Source organism: Schistocerca piceifrons, chromosome X, assembly GCF_021461385.2.
Source record: "Schistocerca piceifrons isolate TAMUIC-IGC-003096 chromosome X, iqSchPice1.1, whole genome shotgun sequence".
NCBI classification, from domain to species: domain Eukaryota; kingdom Metazoa; phylum Arthropoda; class Insecta; order Orthoptera; family Acrididae; genus Schistocerca; species Schistocerca piceifrons.
The window spans coordinates 925,494,495-925,516,257 of NC_060149.1; the positions used below are offsets into that span (position 1 = coordinate 925,494,495).

Here is a 21,763-nt window from a genome sequence, read left to right on the forward strand (position 1 = left end):
GAGTCTACGATTATTACAGGAGATAATAGGGGTAAAACAACGCAAATCGGTTGTTTCAAAAACCTGTATTTTTGAGCGGTTTTCACAGGCAGAATAAATTTGCGTGGAAAAAGGCACTTATAACCGAATCCGATTATTTCAGCGATAACCTTCATCCGTAGTGTGTACTGGGCGCGCCAGATAATTTCTAGGCTCGGCACGTAGACTGCGTCGATGTCAATTAAATTCTGTTTTCATTATATTGGTAAATGATTCACAGTACCTACAGAGATATGTGAAATACACTCCTGGAAACGGAAAAAAGAACACATTGACACCGGTGTGTCAGACCCACCATACTTGCTCCGGACACTGCGAGAGGGCTGTACAAGCAATGATCACACGCACGGCACAGCGGACACACCAGGAACCGCGGTGTTGGCCGTCGAATGGCGCTAGCTGCGCAGCATTTGTGCACCGCCGCCGTCAGTGTCAGCCAGTTTGCCGTGGCATACGGAGCTCCATCGCAGTCTTTAACACTGGTAGCATGCCGCGACAGCGTGGACGTGAACCGTATGTGCAGTTGACGGACTTTGAGCGAGGGCGTATAGTGGGCATGCGGGAGGCCGGGTGGTCGTACCGCCGAATTGCTCAACACGTGGGGCGTGAGGTCTCCACAGTACATCGATGTTGTCGCCAGTGATCGGCGGAAGGTGCACGTGCCCGTCGACCTGGGACCGGACCGCAGCGACGCACGGATGCACGCCAAGACCGTAGGATCCTACGCAGTGCCGTAGGGGACTGCATCGCCACTTCCCAGCAAATTAGGGACACTGTTGCTCCTGGTGTATCGGCGAGGACCATTCGCAACCGTCTCCATGAAGCTGGGCTACGGTCCCGCACACCGTTAGGCCGTCTTCCGCTCACGCCCCAACATCGTGCAGCCCGCCTCCAGTGGTGTCGCGACAGGCGTGAATGGAGGGACGAATGGAGACGTGTCGTCTTCAGCGATGAGAGTCGCTTCTGCCTTGGTGCCAATGATGGTCGTATGCGTGTTTGGCGCCGTGCAGGTGAGCGCCACAATCAGGACTGCATACGACCGAGGCACACAGGGCCAACACCCGGCATCATGGTGTGGGGAGCGATCTCCTACACTGGCCGTACACCACTGGTGATCGTCGAGGGGACACTGAATAGTGCACGGTACATCCAAAACGTCATCGAACCCATCGTTCTACCATTCCTAGACCGGCAAGGGAACTTGCTGTTCGAACAGGACAATGCACGTCCGCATGTATCCCGTGCCACCCATCGTGCTCTAGAAGGTGTAAGTCAACTACCCTGGCCAGCAAGATCTCCGGATCTGTCCCCCATTGAGCATATTTGGGACTGGATGAAGCGTCGTCTCACGCGGTCTGCACGTCCAGCACGAACGCTGGTCCAACTGAGGCGCCAGGTGGAAATGGCATGGCAAGCCGTTCCACAGGACTACATCCAGCATCTCTACGATCGTCTCCATGGGAGAATAGCAGCCTGCATTGCTGCGAATGGTGGATATACACTGTACTAGTGCCGACATTGTGCATGCTCTGTTGCCTGTGTCTATGTGCCTGTGGTTCTGTCAGTGTGATCATGTGATGTATCTGACCCCAGGAATGTGTCAATAAAGTTTCCCCTTCCTGGGACAATGAATTCACGGTGTTCTTATTTCAATTTCCAGGAGTGTAGTTGTGTTATACGGTTTTTCACAGATGACGGGTGTTTTTCGTTCCGCTCCAGACCAGTTGTACGAACTGTTCTCGGGGAAGACGCCGGATGTTGACGTGAAACCCCAGGCGCGACGAACACACTGCCGTGTACGACTAAAGCCTCCTGCACATGCCAGGTTAAGTACGAAACACAAAGGCGTGAAGGCGCCAAGTTCGGTGGCCAACGGCGATTTCCTGATCGGTAGCGGGAAGAACAGCTACGTCACCTCTCGGGCAATGAACGACTGACTTGGGCGCAAACGCTCCCAGTCCTACTGTTCGCTTCCGCCGGCTGCGCCAGAGCCCTCCGTCGGAAACTGCATGCGCAACGCGTCCGCGCTGGCGTTCATTCGCCACCCAAGCGGCATCACTTGCATGACCTATTTTTATGGTCGCTGTGACTTTACTATTCCCAAAGTTGTGCTAACAAGGGGATCGTACGAGCTTCCCCTTTACCGATTTGCTTCGTATTGACAGAGGGTGTTAGAGCGCGGCTAGGATTCCAACATATGTAAACAGGAAGATGCAACTTTCAACCGTTTTCGAGAACATCGACTTTGAAAATTTTAGGCGTGTTTTTTATACACTTTTTATGGACGTGAATATTCAAAAGCAATCCGGCCGACCGAGTAAAAGCGTCTTTCATATGCGCGAGGTCTCCGGTTCGAATATCGCTGCTGGTATTTCTATTTCATTCCCACGTAACTCTATTAACATATTTATTATGACTGTACAGATTATCAATATTTAATGATTCATTTATTATTTACATAATATTTATCCTAAAAAAGAGAAAAACTTTTTTCGTAAGGAGATTGAAAATAAAAGAAGGTACATGAAAATTTTCAATCAAATCAGTAGCCGCCCGATGTGGCCGAGCGGTTCTAGGCGCTTAAGTCTGGAACCGCGCGACCACTGCGGTCGCAGGTTCGAATCCTGCCTTGGGCATGGATGTGTGCGATGTCCTTAGGTTAGTTAGGTTTACTAGGGGACTGATGACCTCAGATGTTAAGTCCCATAGTGCTCAGAGCCATTTGAACCATCAAATTAGTATAGTCATTTCATTAATATTATTGTATTTACTTTTGTGACAAGTATGATATGTAACCCACGGAGCGCTGCACGAACGAGTTGAATACTCAACGAACTGTAGATGAAGCCCGACCAACAGCCATTACATGCATTGATCAAAAATGATAGTGCACTGAGAATGGCCGGTTTCTAGCTGAAATCTAGATCTGCCAATAAAATTTAAAAAGGACGACTGATAGCTGAAATCTATTATTTACAAGATCTACAGGTTCTTCTTCCAACTTCTCGCCAATGAACAACAGCGATTTCTGCAAAGACATTCGTGTGAAAAGTGAGAGCAAAGCAAAAATCATATCTGATAGTGCAAGTCGCAAGTTGTTTAACCGACGAACAACATTTTCCGAGTTGTCGATGTGCTGCTCACATTTTCCTGCCAAAGGGCCCAATTACGCTGTCAAATGTTTTGAAAATCTGTATGTTGGCGCCCCAGCATCTGTCACAACCTGCCGAAGTCGCGTGCTACGCTTACGAATTGTTGGCAACCCGTACAGCCAGGGAAGAATTGTATATCCTTTATGAAACAAAGTGGCAGTTTCGACTTTTGCTGTGTTAATTTCATTTGTTTACAGTTAGTTGCAGCCTGCTAGACCGATTTCAAGTGGTTTTGTGGTTCTGCGACCCATCCTAAAATATTGTTCGTGTGTGAGGCACACGTACCAAAAACGACTAACAGGAGATATTTAACGTATACAAAGGACAGTACGAACGGTCACAGGTTTGTCTGACCCGCGTACAGTGTCACAGAGATGCTGAAGAAGCTCAAATAACAGACGCTTGAAGACAGACTCGAACTGTCCACAGGAAGTTCAACAATGTGCTTTACGCGATGAATCTAGCAACACACTACAACCCTCTACGTATCGCTCCCAAAGGGATTGCGAAGGAGAGATTAAAACTAACTACAGCGCGTACAGAGGCGTCTGAGCAGTCATTCTTGTCGCGCGGTCTCAGGCGCCAAGGTGCGGTTCCGGCGGCTCCGCCAGTCGGAGGTTCGAGTCCTTCCTCGGGCATGGGTGTTTGTGTTGTCCTTAGCGTAAGTTAGTTTAAGTTAGATTAAGTAGTGTGTAGGCTTAGGGACCGATGACCGCAGCAGTTTGGTCCCATACACCTTACCACAAATTTCCAGATTTCCAGTCATTCTTCCCGCGCGCCATACATGAATGGAATGGAAAGAAAACCTAATAACAGTACCCTCTGTCATGCCCTTCACAGTGGTTACCATTGTATGGAGGGTGATGAAGCGGAGTTCATATGGCTGCAATTGTCAAAATTTAATGAACCAAGAAATTCTTGGTTTCGGACGGTTTCTCACCACAGGAAATTCATCCCACATTATCGGAGGGCTGGGAGCAATTAGCGCCTCAGTTTAAAACAATTAAGGAATGGGTAGCTGGATTAATACGTGGAGAAGATGATCCACGTGAAGGGCATACACAAGCAACAGGTGGAAATACCTGTTTAGAGGCATAAGAAATAGCTGATACCTGGGCTTGCCAGAAGAAAGAACTGCTAAGTATTCCATATACAATTAAGGTGAGAAAGCCTAGTGTAAGATTGGTGCCCCATTTGCTGACGGAAAGCAAAGATTTTCTACAATCGCACATATTATTTTCAAGAATAATGGCAACATATACACGATCAACATTATTGTACGGTGAGAAACAGACAACAGGCTCTGACTTTGTTTCTAGGCAGTCCACACGATACATATCTATGTTGCCGTTACCATTTGCTCCTCTCTGCGAATGGCGAATGTTGAATACCAGTCCAACACTTTAACCGCTGCTCTATCTCGCTCAGTCCCAGACTAAAGTTTCGTTGGCTTTCTTGCATTCAGGTACAAGTTTCTTCTTTGCTCGTCAAAATAAACTTATTTTCTTTCTACTACAACCATAATCATGAAATCTAAAGGCTACGTATTTTCATTTTTGCTAATGTACAGAGAGCGCGATGAAGTTTTATTCTGACACGTACAGTACTACAGCATAACAGAACAGCAGCTTGGTCGAACAAAATCGCACTGCTAGACGCACACAAACAAGTGCGCTTACCGGAAAAATTTCCCCGCGCTCTTCGTCGATTGTCGGCGCATCTGCGGCCTACGGTTATCAATTCGAAGTCCTCTACCCTGGCCTGACTTCGTAAACGAGTAGTTTTTCTCCTCCCTGCAAAAATGCCAGACGGCAGAGCGGCGCAGCATATCGGCGGCTGGCGAGGCGGCGATAACGGCTGCTGCAGCCGTGCTAACACAACAAACCTACACACAGTCTTCGTCTCTCTTCCTGCGTGCGGTTCTGAATGAAGTACGTTGGGGCATCGTAGCGTACTGTACACACAAAGCAAGACTCCGTTTCAAGTTCATAATCCTCTAACTTCTGTACCACAATGAATACAGTTACTGGTATTGTGTACATTTCACAATTAGGGAAAATTGCATTTAACGTCCCGGCGACGACGAGGTCACTAGAGATGGATCAAAAACCCTGATTGGGGAAGGACGGAGAATAAAATCGGCTGTGTCTTTTCAAATGAACCACCCCGGCAGCCATCCTAAGTGATTTAGTAAAAACACGCAAAAATCTACATCTTGAGTATAAGAGGGCGTGCTGAAAATGCCTCCGAATTTTTTTATGAGACAACTTCTGAAGCTTTCTAAGTAAAACAAATGCTTAAGGGTTGAATAACACATAGGCGATTTCCTGTTCTACAGCCTCCTCTGCAATAACAACCACACCAAAAACCAACTGGTGTACTATTCCATATCTAGGTAAGCTATCAGAGAAACTAGCCAAAACACTGAAATCCCAAACTATAAAACGTCATTTAATGTAAGAGGCACTACAGTTAATCTCCTATTCAACAGCAAGGGCAAAACAGATAAACTAAGCAACAGTGGGTTCTACAAAATAACCTGCACCAACTGCAATAAACTGTACACCAGTCATACGGGCCGGGCATATCTACAAGGCCGACTGAACGTGAACGCAGCTGGAGATTAAATAAATAGGACTCCACCTTTGCTGTAGATGTGCTCAAAGGAGGACACACACACACACACACACACACACACACACACACACACACACACACACACACACACACGTGCTACATATAACCAACAAAGGCAGAAAAAACAGCCTACTAGAAGCACTTGAAATTAACAAACACTTAGCCCCAAATCCCCAGCTGGTCCTAAATGACCAATTGTAACTGAGCACATCACCACTCTTAAACTTTACACAATACAGTAAACCTGCTACTAACTACAAATTGTCCCAATAGTAAACAAACTCGCAGCCCAATATAATGTAATATCCCTTATGAGTTTACATTCCCAACTGTAGCTCAACTGTAACAATGTAATATTTGGTATTTATTAATGTACAATTTTTCTGATAACAAAATGTAGCCCCCAAAGAAAACATCGCTGTTGTACAACCAACAATTAGTGTCCAGTGCAAATGATCACAACAAATAGCAAAAAATTGTAATTTTGTAACAATGTGTATTCTAAATAATTCTAACTATTGTCATACATGGTACTGACAAACCATAAAATGTGATTTATTATGTTAAAGAACAGTTTTACAGAACAAAAAGTCAAAAGACCCGTTTGACAATTCCAAAGACAATACCACAAGTGCGTTGTATCTTAGTCCAGAATGTTTGGTTCTTAAGAACACAAGCTCAAAAGTGGCTCTTAGCACTATAGGACTCAACTTCTGAGGTCATCAGTCCCCTAGAACTTAGACCTACTTAAACCTAACTAACCTAAGGACATCACACACATCCATGCCCGAGGCAGGATTCGAACCTGCGACCGTAGCGGTCTCGCGGCTCCAGATTGTAGCGCCTAGAACCGCAAGGCCACTCCGGCCGGCCAACACAAGCTCCTTGTAAACAATAGCCAGTAGTTATCTGAAGATGGCCTAATACGCCGAAAACTAGTTCATACAAATAAAAATCAGTAGAACAAGAAACCGCGTGTTATTCAATCGTCAATGTGGAAATGTTGTATCAAGAAGCGACGGAAGAATCCATAAATAAAACAAACGTTATTCCATAAATAAAACAAACGTTATTCACATTCTACATCTTTATTCTTCGTGTCTAGATATTTATTTGTCAACACCATCCCGCTGGCGACGAACACACTTCTCCCAAGGAGAGACTGGTCACTTCTTTGACGTAGCAACAACGTCGCCTCTGCTTGCACCGCTTCAAGCTAAGTCCTCGAGGGCATTCTTTAAAGTTTGCAAAGAGATCGAAAACGGATGGGGGCAAGTCGGGCAGTGTATGGAGGACGAAGGACCCAGGCTACTGTGGCATGGCGCATGTGGGGTCGGGCATTGCCATGCTCCATGCGTCGCCCACCTCGATTACAGCATGCCGATTCTCTCGCACCGACCGTCATGTTACACGTTACAGTTCGGAGTCATCTAGCGGCCGAGGGAAGCAAACATGTACGCACGAAGAATGAGGATGTAGCATATTAATAATATTTTATTTAAAAAGCTTTAAGAGTTTTCACACAAAAAATTCCGAGTTATTTCCGGTACTTTACCCTACGCCCTCGTAATATAGGTTATATTCTTCCTTCACCGCTGATTATTCTACATACGTTGTATTCACATCATACTCCACTATCATGTCGGCCTTTATTAAGAGTTTTGATTTCTACGTGTGCAACTTTCGTTAGCTTCCCTCGTCTCCCCATACACGTATATAAGCATCAACTGAACTACCGTGCAGCGTTCGGGCGTCTGTACTCTTTACTGGGTACATTCCAACCCTCTAACAACCGCCGGCTCAATATTTCAGTTTACGCAAAAGACATTGTTTCTCGAACACTGTGACCACTTCTAGTGCCAATACAATATTTATTATTCGTCAGGAGCACTAGCACAGATTCTGGTGACGTGTTTAAGGGGTGAGACGTTCTTTCGACGCACAATATTTCCGAAACTTGTTTCCGAGGTACATACAATCTACAGTTACTTCGGCTCGTCTAAATTTAAAGTAAATAGCAAAGCCACGATGGGACTAGGTCACTGCCAAACTCTAGTTCGTGCGCCATTTACAATAATCTCATTGGCGACGGAATGTAAGACTCACACGAGCCGTAATTCGTCCACATCCAATGTACACGACGTTTCACTCCTCCTCTACGTGCAGAATAATCGATTGGCTGTTCAGACAACTTCCGTACATCGTAATTGACAACACTTATACATTGCCCGAGCTCTTCTCACTGGGTGAGGACTGGCTCCAGAATCCACCTAGTTACTATTTCTGTCTACATTTGGCGAAGTCTGTAAAAGCTCGGAACGCTTAATTTAAAGATGAAGAAAAGAAAGAACGAAAAAAGAGCAAGTGTGAGAGCAGTATTGTGTGTATGGCATCTGACGTAAGCAGTGAGGGGCTCCGGACAAAGAAGTGCTCCTTAGCTGCAGCCCACTAACCCATTTGGTGTCATTACACAGTCCGCCGCGTGACCGGTGGGAACCTCGTCACGGCGCTAACTCCGTTCCTCTTTCTTTTTAGTGAGTGTCAACGGTAAGGTCACGACAGGCATAGGCTCGTGCCCAGTGCCGTCCGCACGAAAATCGCCGCGGCCAGAATCTGAGGGCAACTTAAATCACAGTGACAATTGCAGCAACACAATCTTACGGTTCTGATTTGTAATCGATCGCACACACCCACTCGGACGCGTAAAATAATGGCCATTCTCATTATAAAGGTACACAGCCTTTTTAGGAGCTGCACTCCATCAATCACAGTGTGCTAATTAGCGCGTCACGAGCATTAACACACAATACGTATGTTGCGGCGCCGTGAGCCACTGATCACCGGCCAGACACTTCCGTAACTCTCTGCGCAGCCGCGCGCCACAAGCTAGTCCGCGGTGTCAATGTATTACTCGCCCTTCTGCACGGTTTGCACGCGAATATGCCCACAGGCAAAACTCGTATACTTATTCTATAATGGTGACGATACGTAATTCCTTCCCGCTTTATTTTAGTAGTTCTTGAACCGGCATAACAAAGAATTATCAAGATACTGACGTGGAAGCTGTGTTCACATGGTTACATTTCGTGTCGATACGCACCTTTTTCTTAGACCGTAAAGCGGAGTGGAGTGGCGTACAGAATTAACCTACCGCACCCTGTTTCTTCTGGACTGGGGCGATTGTACGAATACATTCGTACACAGTAAGCTATAATTTATCTATTGGATGTTCCGTTAGAGAGGTGACCCTTCGTGTTTCTTTAACACGACGTGGTGCCTACATATACCGCGCACTCATTGTTCATTTACTTCTAAACCACGTATTCAGAGACGAATGGCTCGGACAACACCTTCCAGTTAGCTAGCTCGGATGCTTACTCGCTGTCTACACCATCTTATCTTGAGCACCTTTAGATGAGTTTCTGTGGGAGACGTCATTTCTGGGCAGGAATCGCCAGAGCAGTATAAATCAACTAGAAGAACCCTTATCCGTGGAATTCAGAAAAGTTTCTATGGAGGCGGGTTAATTTATTGCGCAGACAGTTAGTAACAGGAGTGGACAAATTTATGAAAAGGGTAGCAGTGATAGCACTACAATAATTTACGTTTCGTAGTAACACCCAAACGCATCGAATTTCTTTAATAAATGCGTCATCGAAACATAATAACCGACACTAAGGGTCAGCCTATGAATCTAAAAATTAATTTAATCGATAGTTCTGAAAGCCAGACAATTTCCAATGGTTTGACATGTTACCACTTCTGATGACAGACCTGCAGTGGTTCTTCAGAAATATAAAGAACCCGTGATCTTCACGGAAGTTATCCAGTGCTGGTTCATTATCGCAATCACGTTGGTATCAGTGTGTCTTGTTGGTTAACTATACGTGTACACCGACTCATAGGGCTCACTCTTGACAATGAAGTACCGTGGCCGTTATTCATCTACTTTCTCGAGCCCGAGTATTGTGGAAGGCCTGTGACACATTCGGAATAGTCTTGCATGGCACGATTAACACCCATATGCTTGTGCGTCGAACCTAGCAACAGACTTTTCGAGTTTTTCACAAGTTTTGACATGATCCCTGAACAGAGATGTCTACAAAACATACTCTGAGTACGTCCTCCCAAGAAGTGCCGCTATAGTTTCAAAACGACGGGGCAGCGTTCAACTAGCAGGCTACATCGACGACATACAGGTTACACAGCGATGCAATCACGGCAGTGATCGTGACTGATGTACAACGAAGGCTTGAAGAAAATGAATCCCAGCACGGAAGCAGAGCTCCGACGAGGGTTCCTGAGTCGTCCTCGGATAGCTCAGATGATAGAGCACTTGTCCGACAAGATCAAAGGTCCCACGTTCGAGTTCCGGTCCACTACAGTTCTCATCTTCCAGCAAGTTTCAAATCAGCGCACACCACGCTGCAGAGTGAAAATTCATTCTGGGTGAAAATAAAGCCTCTGGACCGATGCCCGTGAAACATTTTCTTCTTCTTCCGTGTGCGAAGAATCTGTTCTGGAAGTTTGACTTACCTTTTTGTTACACGTTGTACACCGTCTTACCTGGATGCAGGATCACTGTGGCTGTTGCATTAGCTTGTAGAAAATGGTACAGGGTTATCTCAGGAGGAATAGAAGACAGTAATGTATTTCAAGAGAAGGGACTTAGCAGAAAACATACACGACTTGTTCGTGGCCAAACATGGTTAATCCAATTCTAACCACTCCTATTCGCTATATGGTCATTCAGCTATATGGTAAAGAGTAAACAGATGAAGGGAAAAAAATTAATGCAACATTGTGGAGCAGCACTTCCGATGAGGCTGATCAGCATAAGAATGGTTACATCCTCTTAAGTGCTCTAGGGATTATTCCAGCGCCGTTAAGAACATGAAGTCTTCAATAGAAATCGAACTGTAGCGTGTATTAGTGTTTCACAGGGCAGCTGCGACTGTTTCAGACTCTGATGAAATATGCTTCCGGAGATGGAAGTATTTAAACGTGTAATACAAGACTAGTTATTACATGTATACACTACAGACACGATTATGTCGCCAACGATTACTCTGCTAACACTACTACACTGTGACACATCGAATATGGGGAATGTTTACTGTACTTGAAGGCCACGAAAAATTGATTACGTGAGTTACACTTGGCAATAAAAAAATTATCAATGGCGAGTATAATGGGAGAAATGAGAGTTAGGGATACGATACCTCACAAACTCTTGTGAAGCAAACTGTTTGAGGAGCTCCAAATTGTTAGCAAGCATTATGACAGCATATAATTATTTTTACTACGAAAATAGAACTATGATCGATCCCGAGACTTAATATGCCGACACACCAGTACGATAACATGCCCTTGGAGATGATGGGTTCTCTATACCTTGCCGAACAACGTGTAAAAGTGTGTCGGTATGGTTTATATCAATCCTGTAGAAGGAAGGATTCCAGTTTCAGCATAAAATCTACATACTAAATTATCTGAGTCCTGTGAGAACAAAGAAGAGAAGTGGAGTGTGTTACCAGGCATGCAGACGCAGCGGAAGGTGCCCGGGTCGTCGAGGCAGGAGCCGTCGTTCTTGCAGGGGTGAGACTCGCACTCGTTCACGTTGGTCTCGCAGCGCGGGCCCGTGAAGCCCTGCGTGCAGTTGCACGCGAACGAGCCCGGCGTGTTCACGCACAGCCCATCGTGCTCGCACGGTGACCCTGAACAACAGCAACAACACACAACTTCACTACTCAGCGCAACGCTAGTTACAATTCATGTCATACAGCAGCTCGCACGTACAAGACAGAGAACTGGGGTGCATTCTTGTGAAGGCCGTCTCCATTCCTCCATTGTTGCTACACACACACACACACACACACACACACACACACACACACACACACACACACAGAGAGAGAGAGAGAGAGAGAGAGAGAGAGAGACAAAAAAAATGGTTCAAATGGCTCTGAGCACTATGGGACTTAACTGCTGAGGTCATAAGTCCCCTAGAACTCAGAACTACTTAAACCTAACTAACCTAAGGACATCACACACATCCATGCCTGAGGCAGGATTCGAACCCGCGACCGCAGCGGTCGCGCGTGTCCAGACTGTAGTGCCTAGAACCGCTCGGCCACTCCGGCCGGCCATACACAGACAACTGCAGCTATTCCCTAAATAGCGACGTAGTAATAACTGTTCGTTCCGATTTCACTAGCTCCAATTATTTCAACGAGTACGTGAGCAATAAAGTACGTCACCCAAATCAATAGTGAGAAACCGTGCTAAATAGCTAGATTACACTTATGCGAAAAAAGAAACTTGCAGCATAATTTAAAAGTTGAACTGTGGTGAGCATACAGCAACTCTACGTAAGACAAGCGGGCAGAGCGCCCGTAAGTAGCCACTGAAAACAACCTTAGTGCGAAGCAAACACGGAGCTTAAGATTTGTGTGCTCGGTTGGGCGTTGCCCTGTTGGCAGCGGCTTGCCTTCGCCGTCCCCCCGCTATAGAACCGTCGCAACCGAGCCAGCCACTTAAGAGAGGCGAAGCTTTAGTGTATAGTGGAACCCCAACTACTGTGCGACTCGGTATTTTCCATTGGTCCGATGCTGAAGGTGACGGTTAGGTTGAGTGCCCAGAAAAATTCTTCGACCAACACAATTCGAACTTCCCTGATTATTAGCGCGCCGCTCGATCACTGGAGCTCCTAAAATCACAGGGCCTATAGAACTAACAGCTGGGAATCCCGCATAAAAGCCTTTCGACCGATTCAAAGGTTTGGACGCACACTTACATATCTGGCACATTCTTACGAGTGACAAAAGGTAAGTGTCAAGAACTGTCGATTACAGGTTGCAGATGCGTGCGACGACGTGTAGTTTTCCCTATCAATGCTTGTGAAGAAACTGGGAGGAAACGAAGCAGACGTTTTCTATTTCTTGCAAAGTGAAACAATGAGGGCTCGCTTACTGGAAGGACCATCAATTATAATATCCTTCGTCAAATATTAAGAAGACGTTTGACATTTAACCGACAATTCTTCCGCACTATCTGGCGATAGTCATCTACATGCGGTACGAAATTCTGGTCACTACCAAGCTACCGATAGGATAAAGGGTGAAACGCTTCTGCAGTCTAGAGATATCAGAAATGAAAGCGGATTAAACACACATATTCAGAAATGACACGCGTCTTCCACACAAAAGCCGAGGTCCAAACGGTTTAGAGAGAGAAGTTGAGACGATCATTTCTGCTACAAACACTACACTTACAGCGCGTAGTCCTTCCGCGTGAACTGAAAAATACAATGCTAAACAAGAAATCTTTTTACTGAGCTATTCATTCTAAAATGATAGAAGAAATTAATATAAATAAGTGCTTTCATTTTTCAGTCTTACTGTTAGTGAATAAATACTCTCGTTTCTTCTGCACACTCTTGGGCCTATGTTTATTCAGCAGCTTCATATGTTTGACGCTTTAAAACAATCGCCTATAGAAAGAGAGCGAAATGACAACATAAATCGTTCTTATATCTCTTTTGAGAGCCAAAGATATTATTTGGAACTGCAAAGAATTACCCGAGAATAGGTAACTGCATCTATTCTCAAAGACTTTGTGTAGACTCTTTCAGCGGGTTTGTAACAAATAAACATTACGAGCTCCTTCAGTTTTAAATTTCATCTGGACGAAGTTTGGAACCACTTACAGAAAAAAAGAAGTTCGGTATGTACCTGCTCAAATTTTCAGTTTCCGTGTCCGGATTCAAGCCTCGTTATTTTTAACAGCAGTACGTGGTCACATTCTCTAAATCAGTCTCCAGTCTCAAAGCGTAAATTTCACTAAAAATAAGGAACGAAAGTGAAACTTGACTCCCCAATCCGTACGCAACGACACTGGAGGGGCAGGTTGCAATGTAGCGCTGTGGCTGCTTCTTGCAGTGTGCTGGCGGAGGCTGTTAACTGCTTCCCGAGATAACGACCTGCCATTGATAGCACCCGCACAAGCTTCCGAGTCCGGTTGCGTGGGCTCCCACACCTCTCACCAACACTTCCCTCTGCAACAATTATAGAGTTGCCAGCCTTGCTGTACGCGAAGGAAGTGTAAAACACGTAGATTTTTAATTTATTTATCGTGTCGTTTTACAAGTACACAAAAGTGTCTACAGTCAAATGGCAATGTCCGAATGTGACAACCAGTCGAGAGCACTTTGAGTAACTTGATGTAAGGTCCCCAGATCAGCGCCAAATGTACTCCTTAACAACGACCTATTGTTTGCTCCTCCGCTCAGCATTTGGCCAGTCCTAATGCAGCTCAGCCTCTACCAGATATGGCGTGGTACTTCGAATTCCTCGACCTTCTTTCTCGAATCTCGAATAATGTGTGCGTTGTTGGGTGGATGTTCGTTCCAGTGCTGTCACCATTTGGAGATCGCATCAAAAGAACCGATATTGTCTAAATCAACCTCCAATTGTTTGAGTGATTTCAGACGGGTTGGTGGTGTACCTTGTAGGGCATCATACAAGCGAGAGTTCTGACGAGAAGTAATCTGTTTTCCCCACACAGAAGCGCAGAATATACAAGAGCGAGTGCAACACAGCGTAGAGCACTGGCGTCCGCACACCAGCCTCTATGATAAACGGAGCGGTCTCTGCTGTCCAAATCAACGACTGGCTTGTCAAATTTCGATCACTCGAACTGGGAAACAAATTCGTTTTCGAGAATGATTACAGGTTAAAAAAAAAAAAAACAAAAAAAACAAGGATTTCCGCTATCCAAATGATATTGTCTTCCGTGGAACGACCAGTTTCACCTGGGTCACGCAAACTACTCCGTCCACGTTGGAAAAGTTGGCAGATGTAAGCTCTGCCAAGCACATGGTACAACCGCTTAGCTGGCAAGGAGCACATAAAATGGAGGGAAAACATCAGTCTCCTAGCCCAACTCCAGAAACCCACGTCAAACAGCTTCCTTCCCGAAAATAAAATTAGTAAGTTAAAATGCACTGCCAAGCGCTCCGTCACTCTTGTGGTTCAACGTCATCGCGACAATTTACTGAACCTAGTGGAGTGCCAGAGCATCAACTTTAACGGTTCGGTTCCAGTGGTTATGTGTAGAAATGATATACTGCGTTCACGGCATACATTTGAGACTCACCAGAATACATGACTTTATGTAACTCGGACATGTACCACACTTATAAGACAGTTCTCATACGCCGAAAATACAACATCTTTTACTTTATGGAAGAGAGAATAGGGTGGAAAGTATAAGATACAGCTCGTTGATTAAATTAACAATATAGTAAGCCTGATATCTTTTGAACTGCAGATTGCCAAAATAAAGAAAGCAAATAAATGTACCTGGCTTGGATCCCGATAATATGTAGGAAGTGAAGAATTAAACGATTTGACATAATCGAGGTTGTTACATACGGAACGTTCCAGGTGGTGTCTAAAACTAATTCCTCTTAACCAACATGCTACCTTTCTCAGTGATCAGTACATACGTATTTGAGGAGGAAACGATCTGTGCACTGTGCTCACGGTGTACGTATGTCTTTCTGCAGAATGCCTTCATATAATTTGATTACGAACCATATTATTCGGACAGTCCTATCGCAAGTAGGTACAGTATCCGTAGTTAATGTTGGAGTTTTCTCTTATGTCGGAAACGGAACAAGTTTGTACTACCTTCTGCGTCAGTACCATGCTCCAGCCTTTTGCGAATCAGCACCACGAATTCTGTTGCCGTGCAACAGAACAGTGGAGAAAGCTGACTGCAACAACCTAACGTGCATGCATCTTCTGGCGAGGTGACGCTACCTGCTGCAGATGTTCGACACCAAAGAACCTGTCCCACTAGTCAGGAGAACGTCGATAGCACGCTGGCTTTACAAATCTGCTTTTTATATGGCAAGATGTTCCGTAGTTCGCGCAAACAAAAGGATGAGTAAACTCTGAAATGGACGGCTGGAAAGATAGGAAATTTTAAAATCTTCTGTCTACTGATGATCAAGTGAAATGAATAGTAGCAACCACCATATTTTGTCCTTACAGCCGCCATTACACTTACTTCGGACAATAGCAGGAAACTGTAATTGTTCTTTGGGAAGGGAATGATGGCTGAACGTGGTTACGTGTATGAAAAGGGTCGACTCTACACTCATAACTAGGTCGTACCAGATATCGGTTCCTCCAGATCCAGAAAGCTAGCGCGAGATTGAGACACTGGAACACTGGACCTAAAATTTACGTGAAAGAGATTCAAAGCCCCGTCCAGCCATCCAGAATAACATTTTTCCGCATTTCCCCTCAATCAGTTAACACGTAAGGTTGGGTGGTTCCTTCAAAAAGCTACCTCCGACTGAGCTAGCGACCTCGATGGCGACGTGGCGTGCAAGCGATAAATAAATGTTTGCAGACAATGATGGACTCAAGAAGAAACTTCTTCACTTCATAAATGTGGAATTGATTCGTTGCAAGTCGCAGCTACAAGAAGAAACTGAGTAATTTGTTTAATCACTTCTCCCTGAGGTGGTATGTAGTGCCAATTCTTCCACAAAAGTTCGGAAATAAGCGAAATAATTTGGTGACACGGAGATTGAAAAGATACACTTTCTACGGAATGTAATCAAATTGTATTAGAAACGGTGGTTATTCTTCGGGAGTATCTGCGCTGTTACGATCAACTGAAGGACTAGCGAGTTGGTTACATGTTCCACACATCATTTAAATGATTCTTTTATCGAAATTATGTAGAAGGAGTCAGTTTACAGGATATATATACACGATTAGTTTTAGTTCTACTCATGCTACTACACTCAAAACTACGGCCTTTTTTAGGGTACCAGTTTTTAAATAGAAATTCGTCCATGGAATAGGAGTTGTCCAGGAGAAATGATTTTAGGTTAGTTTTAAATCTTGCTTTGGTAACTGTCAGACATTTTATATTATTGGGCAAACGATCAAACATTTTTGTTGCTGCACACTGAGCTCCTTTATGAGCGACTGACAGTTTTAATAATGCGTAATAAAAGTCATTTTTTCCCTCTAGTGTCGTACGTGTTGGAATGGATTATGTAGGAAGAGCTGTCGCCCGAGTTTCGGATTTCTGAGCAAATTAATCTGGCACATAATGTTTAATGGGATTGTGGTCGGTGCTTCGATCAGGTCCAATCCTGTAACCAACCTGAATTTTCTCGAACCACGGCAAGGTCTTTACTTTGTGGAAAAGATAGAGAGAGGTCCGATTCCAAACTGCTGTAATATCATAGGAATCATGATACTATCTAAAATGTTTCACTAACACCTGCGTTTAGTCCACCGTCGATCGAAGTTAGTAGTCTGGTCTACACCAAGGACCAATGCTTTAGACCACCGTCACTGAATTTCATTATCGCCAGAATGCAACGAGTCACTACCGTTCACCTGGCATTATCGTCAGAATTTAATTAGGTAAATATTGGTCTCTGGACTTTCGCTAGTTCTACATGCGCTGTAAGTACCATACGCGCAAACTGCGACCCATCGCTCCACAAAATATCTTAAGCAATGGCGTCGTTGTTTCCACCACTGTAAGCCACATCACTCACTTATTCCCGTCATCGATGGCTCCTGCGCAGCAGCTGTGGCGTAAAAAACGAGCCTTATCGCTTCTCGATGGACCGTTCAATTACTGGCCCTCTGACAGACTCCAGATGGTTTTTACTCTATAACAAGGAAGCACGATGGTTGGCTTTCGTAGTATGTTTTGGTGGATACAACACTGATGATTGTGTTTAGTGCGTCCCTGAAGTCTCCACTACGAAAAAGCACTGTTACCAGCTTACCTGGGTACGTGCAGTTCCCGTGCAACTTAACTAAATAATTGTTACCCTGTGCCTCAATCGAGCTCCATTGTCACCGTCGATTTTCTGGTAGAAGACACGTCTTCGTTCCTGATTTACGCGAGGAGTGGAGCAGAGAGGAGAGGGGAGGGGAGGGGAGGTAGTGCCAATTCCTTTCCGCAGTGCTGGTACCATTTCCCGTGTTTTGTGCTTATACGAAAGTAGAGGTGGCACACTAGCTAACGCTGGCATCGATCTGACAAGGAAACATCACCAACTGGTCCTCATGTTTTAGGTGGAAAAGAAGCAATATATCAGCCACAGCAATGGTATGAAAATTTGGACTATAATTCTGATAGTATGTAATTATGACCTTCTGAAATTGCAGCTTTTAAACTTGCGCACATACCGTTTTGTCACTCGTTCCGCCACAATGCAGCCGCTTACTGCCGAAGATCCGAGTATTGTACGCTGGAGTGAGTAAGACGTTTGCGAGTATGCAGTAAATAAACAGCGATGCATTATTTAGCCATTAACATTTATATTGTACGTTATTTTGTATCAATTTTAAAGTTGGTACTACTCAAGTGAAGTACAGGGTGAGCCAAAAATCCGTTAACATGTGAAAATTCAGTTCTTTCCGGAATGCTGAAGGTAAAGGTAAAAATTGACACACGTGCTTGAAACGACATTCAGTTTTATTGAAACCAAAAGAAGTGCACAAAATTATGCACAGATGGCGCTTCATATGACACAAAAGCAATAATTAGCGTCACACCTGATTTTCAGCGAAGACGTTGTTCTTTATAATGAATGCTCAACGTGTCAGCAGTCGTTCAGCAGCAATACCTATAATCGAGTGACTTCATATTGTACAGCATGTCAGTAGGTATGATGAGAAATTGCCGTCGGATGTTGTCTTTCAGCTCCGTGAATGAGATCGGACAATCGCAGCAGACTTGCGACTTCAGGTAATCTCACAATCAATAAATCACACGCATTGAAGAGGCCAAGCATTATGGGCGTGGCGCTATCCTCACTAAACCATGTGCGCAACACGTATAGCAATACGTGGTAGAGCGCCCTCCAGCAGGTATTTATGAGCCAGGCTCTCCTCCTCGCCACAGTTTATTTTATACAAGACTCTCGTGCGGCATCACTTACATGTTGCCGTCCAGCGTCATTTCTTGGCCAATTTTTGCGCTCGTTCTTTGTTTCAGTAAAATCCGCGTCATTCCAAGCAGGTGGGTCAATTTTTACCTCTCTACCTACATTATTCTGTGAAACAGTGCATTTTCCAATGTTAACGGGACTTTTGGGTCACCCCGTACATTTGTGCGATCACGTTCTCCGACGTGACTGGCGTGGTGAAATTGTGAATAGAAAATCATTAGGTTCATTTCATAATAATTCTTCGGTTGCTTAGGTTTCTCTGTTTTGATTCTGTGGTGAGTGTATAACCTCAGCAGAATACCAATATGAGAATATTTGTAAAATAATACTGAACACGGAAGGGTGACTATTGAACTATACGAAAAAAACGTAAACTAATTACAAAGTACGGCGTGCACACACTTTATTCAGTATGTAAACGTCACCGCAGATATTCGGATTTAGGTTACGAATGTTCGATATGCCTGCCACCATTGGCGACGGTGTGGCGCAGACGAACAGCGAGATTGTGCATGACCCGTTGAAGTGCCAGAACATCGATGCTGTCGATGACCTCCTGAACAGCTGTTTTCAGCTCAACAGTGACCTTGTCTTTAACATAGCCCCACAAAAAGGAGTCGCACGTGTTCAGATGCGGAGAATATGGCGGCCAATCGAGGCCCATGCCAGTGTCCTCTGGATACCCAGAATGCGTTGAGGGTGAAGAGACTTCTCGATCGGGAAACGCAGGTTCTCAGTCCCCCAAATGCGCCAATTCTGCTCACTGACGAACCCATCCAAATGAAAGTGGGCTTCGTCGCTAAACGAAACGCTACAAATTCCCATCGTGGCCCGCGGCCAACCGTGTCAAACCGTTTAGAAGTTACGACGATTTTATTTAATGTAGTTCAATAACGGTCACCCTGTATATGCGCATGAGGGTCACATATCACGTACTCATTTTCGCGTAGAGTAACGTATACTCTCTAAGATCAGTTCAAAACGTGTTGCGCAGATGTGTACAACTCCACTCTCGTCTTCCCTCGCCTTCAACATCCCGCTCTGTCTGTCACTCCCCTGTACAGTGGTTTGTGTTCGTGAAGTAGGCTGCTCCAATGGGACGGAGCTAGTGACAATCGACTGGTTGACACCAAAGTTTAAAAGCAGTATTTTCAGACCGTCTTAACTGCACACTCAGAATCGTGGCCCAAATTTTCGCGCGGGGTCGATTGTTGGTGATGATATCTTTTAAGTGTGCTTTTTTTCTGTAAGCTGGTTATTCTTTGTTGGCTGACAAATGAATATTTTACAGAGCTAGCACCAGTAAAAACGATCTTCCTATGGTGGACAAGCAGTAACTCTACGTCACACTGTCCGGTGGCGTTTGGCCACATAGTTCACAATCGAGGACGGAGCAACGAGCACGCTGACGGTGCGATGTAGCCCGCGTCACGCACAGAATCCCGCGGCGCGTGCAAAATGAACAAATTGTGCAGCGTTGGGAGTTGGAAGCCGTGTCGGGAGAATAGTGCCGCATCACTGGGTAATGAAATGCTTCATTAGCACGCGGCCAGACAGGCGTGTTTTGTCTGCGGCGCGGCGCCAGCGGAGGGCGGCCTGTACCACGCGGCCGGCCTGCCATCGGTAAATACTACATCGTCGCAGGTGTACTTCACAAAATAACTGAGCTCACTGGACAAAATATTTGTCGCCTGGTGTGTCCGACCTAATAACGAGTTAAGGCGCCAGCAGGTGGCTCGAACAGCTGAACTGGAGGAGTACACTGTTTGAGAAAGCCAGGCCAGCGTTCACAAGAGTCTAAAACAATGAAGTTGCTCATCTCCTTCTCTGTTAACATGAGACTGGCTTCAAGAAGGTGGTGGTTTACGGTTTAACTTCTCGGAGACGTCGTCGTCAGAGGCGGAGCAACGTAGCGGCAGTAACCGGCACCGTCCTTTCCAAAAGAATCATCCCTACATTCGCCTTATAGATTTAGGGAGATTACAGGAGACCTACATACGGGTGGCCAGACGGCGATTTGAACCCCACTATTCCCTAATGCGAGTATAGTGTCTGAAATAATGTGTGATTACCTTTAGGCGAAACGAAAGTAATTGTGTGACTGAGACTGGAGATTTGAGAAACACGCGGTGGTCAGAAACAGTCTGGAAAGCTTGTGTGTGTGTGTGTGTGTGTGTGTGTGTGTGTTCTTCTCGTAAGGTAGTTTAAGTAGTATGTAAATCTAGGGACTGATGACCTCAGCAGTTTGGTCCCTTAGGAATTCACACATATTTGAACTTTTTTTTGCGTCGCTTTCCGATTTAATTAACATTAAATTAGCCAATCAGGTCGCTGCGCGCGTAAAATAAACCAGCCTCCCAGATACAGTTACTGTCAGTTGTTCTCACTGCGTAGATCGCGCACGAGACTGCTCAGCCGTTGGTTCGGGTTCGATCGTTGCTACCGTCCCGAGTCCAATTTTTTTATCGCTCTCTTGTTTGGTTTTAGGAAACCAGATGAACAGTACGCCTCCGTAGTTGAGTGGTCAGCGTAAATGACTGTCATGCGACGATCCTGGGGTCGATTCCCAGTACTGCAAAAGACTTTTCCTCAGTGCGAGGACTGGTACGGAGTTCACTGAGCCTCGTGATGCCACGTTACGAGCTACTTGGCCGAGTAGAAGACGCTCCACTGTTTGGAAAGTCTGCAAAACGATTGAAAGTGGTGTGCTGACCACATACCCTTCCCTCCATACCGCATCCGCACGACGCCGCAAGGCAGAAGATGTCTACTGGCCGGTAGACATCCCTTACGCCAAGGATTTCGTGTGAGAACTGCGCAACTGTACTCAACTCGCGCCGTGCGGTTAGAGGCGCCTTGTCACGGATTGCGCGGTTCGAGCCCTCCCTCGTGCGCGCACGCGCGCGCGCGTGTGTGTGTGTGTGTGTGTGTGTGT

At 45.3% G+C, this 21,763-nt stretch overlaps 1 protein-coding gene across 1 annotated transcript in view; it reads right to left on the reverse strand.

The window, feature by feature from the left end:
• The window catches only part of LOC124722784 (neurogenic locus Notch protein), a 155,642-nt gene that overhangs the window by 21,525 nt on the left and 112,354 nt on the right, over positions 1 to 21,763 (reverse strand). Inside the window, exon 7 of the mRNA XM_047247918.1 lies at positions 11,363 to 11,545. Coding sequence (XP_047103874.1) covers positions 11,363 to 11,545 — 183 coding nt within the window. The remainder of the gene's footprint in view (positions 1 to 11,362; positions 11,546 to 21,763) is intronic.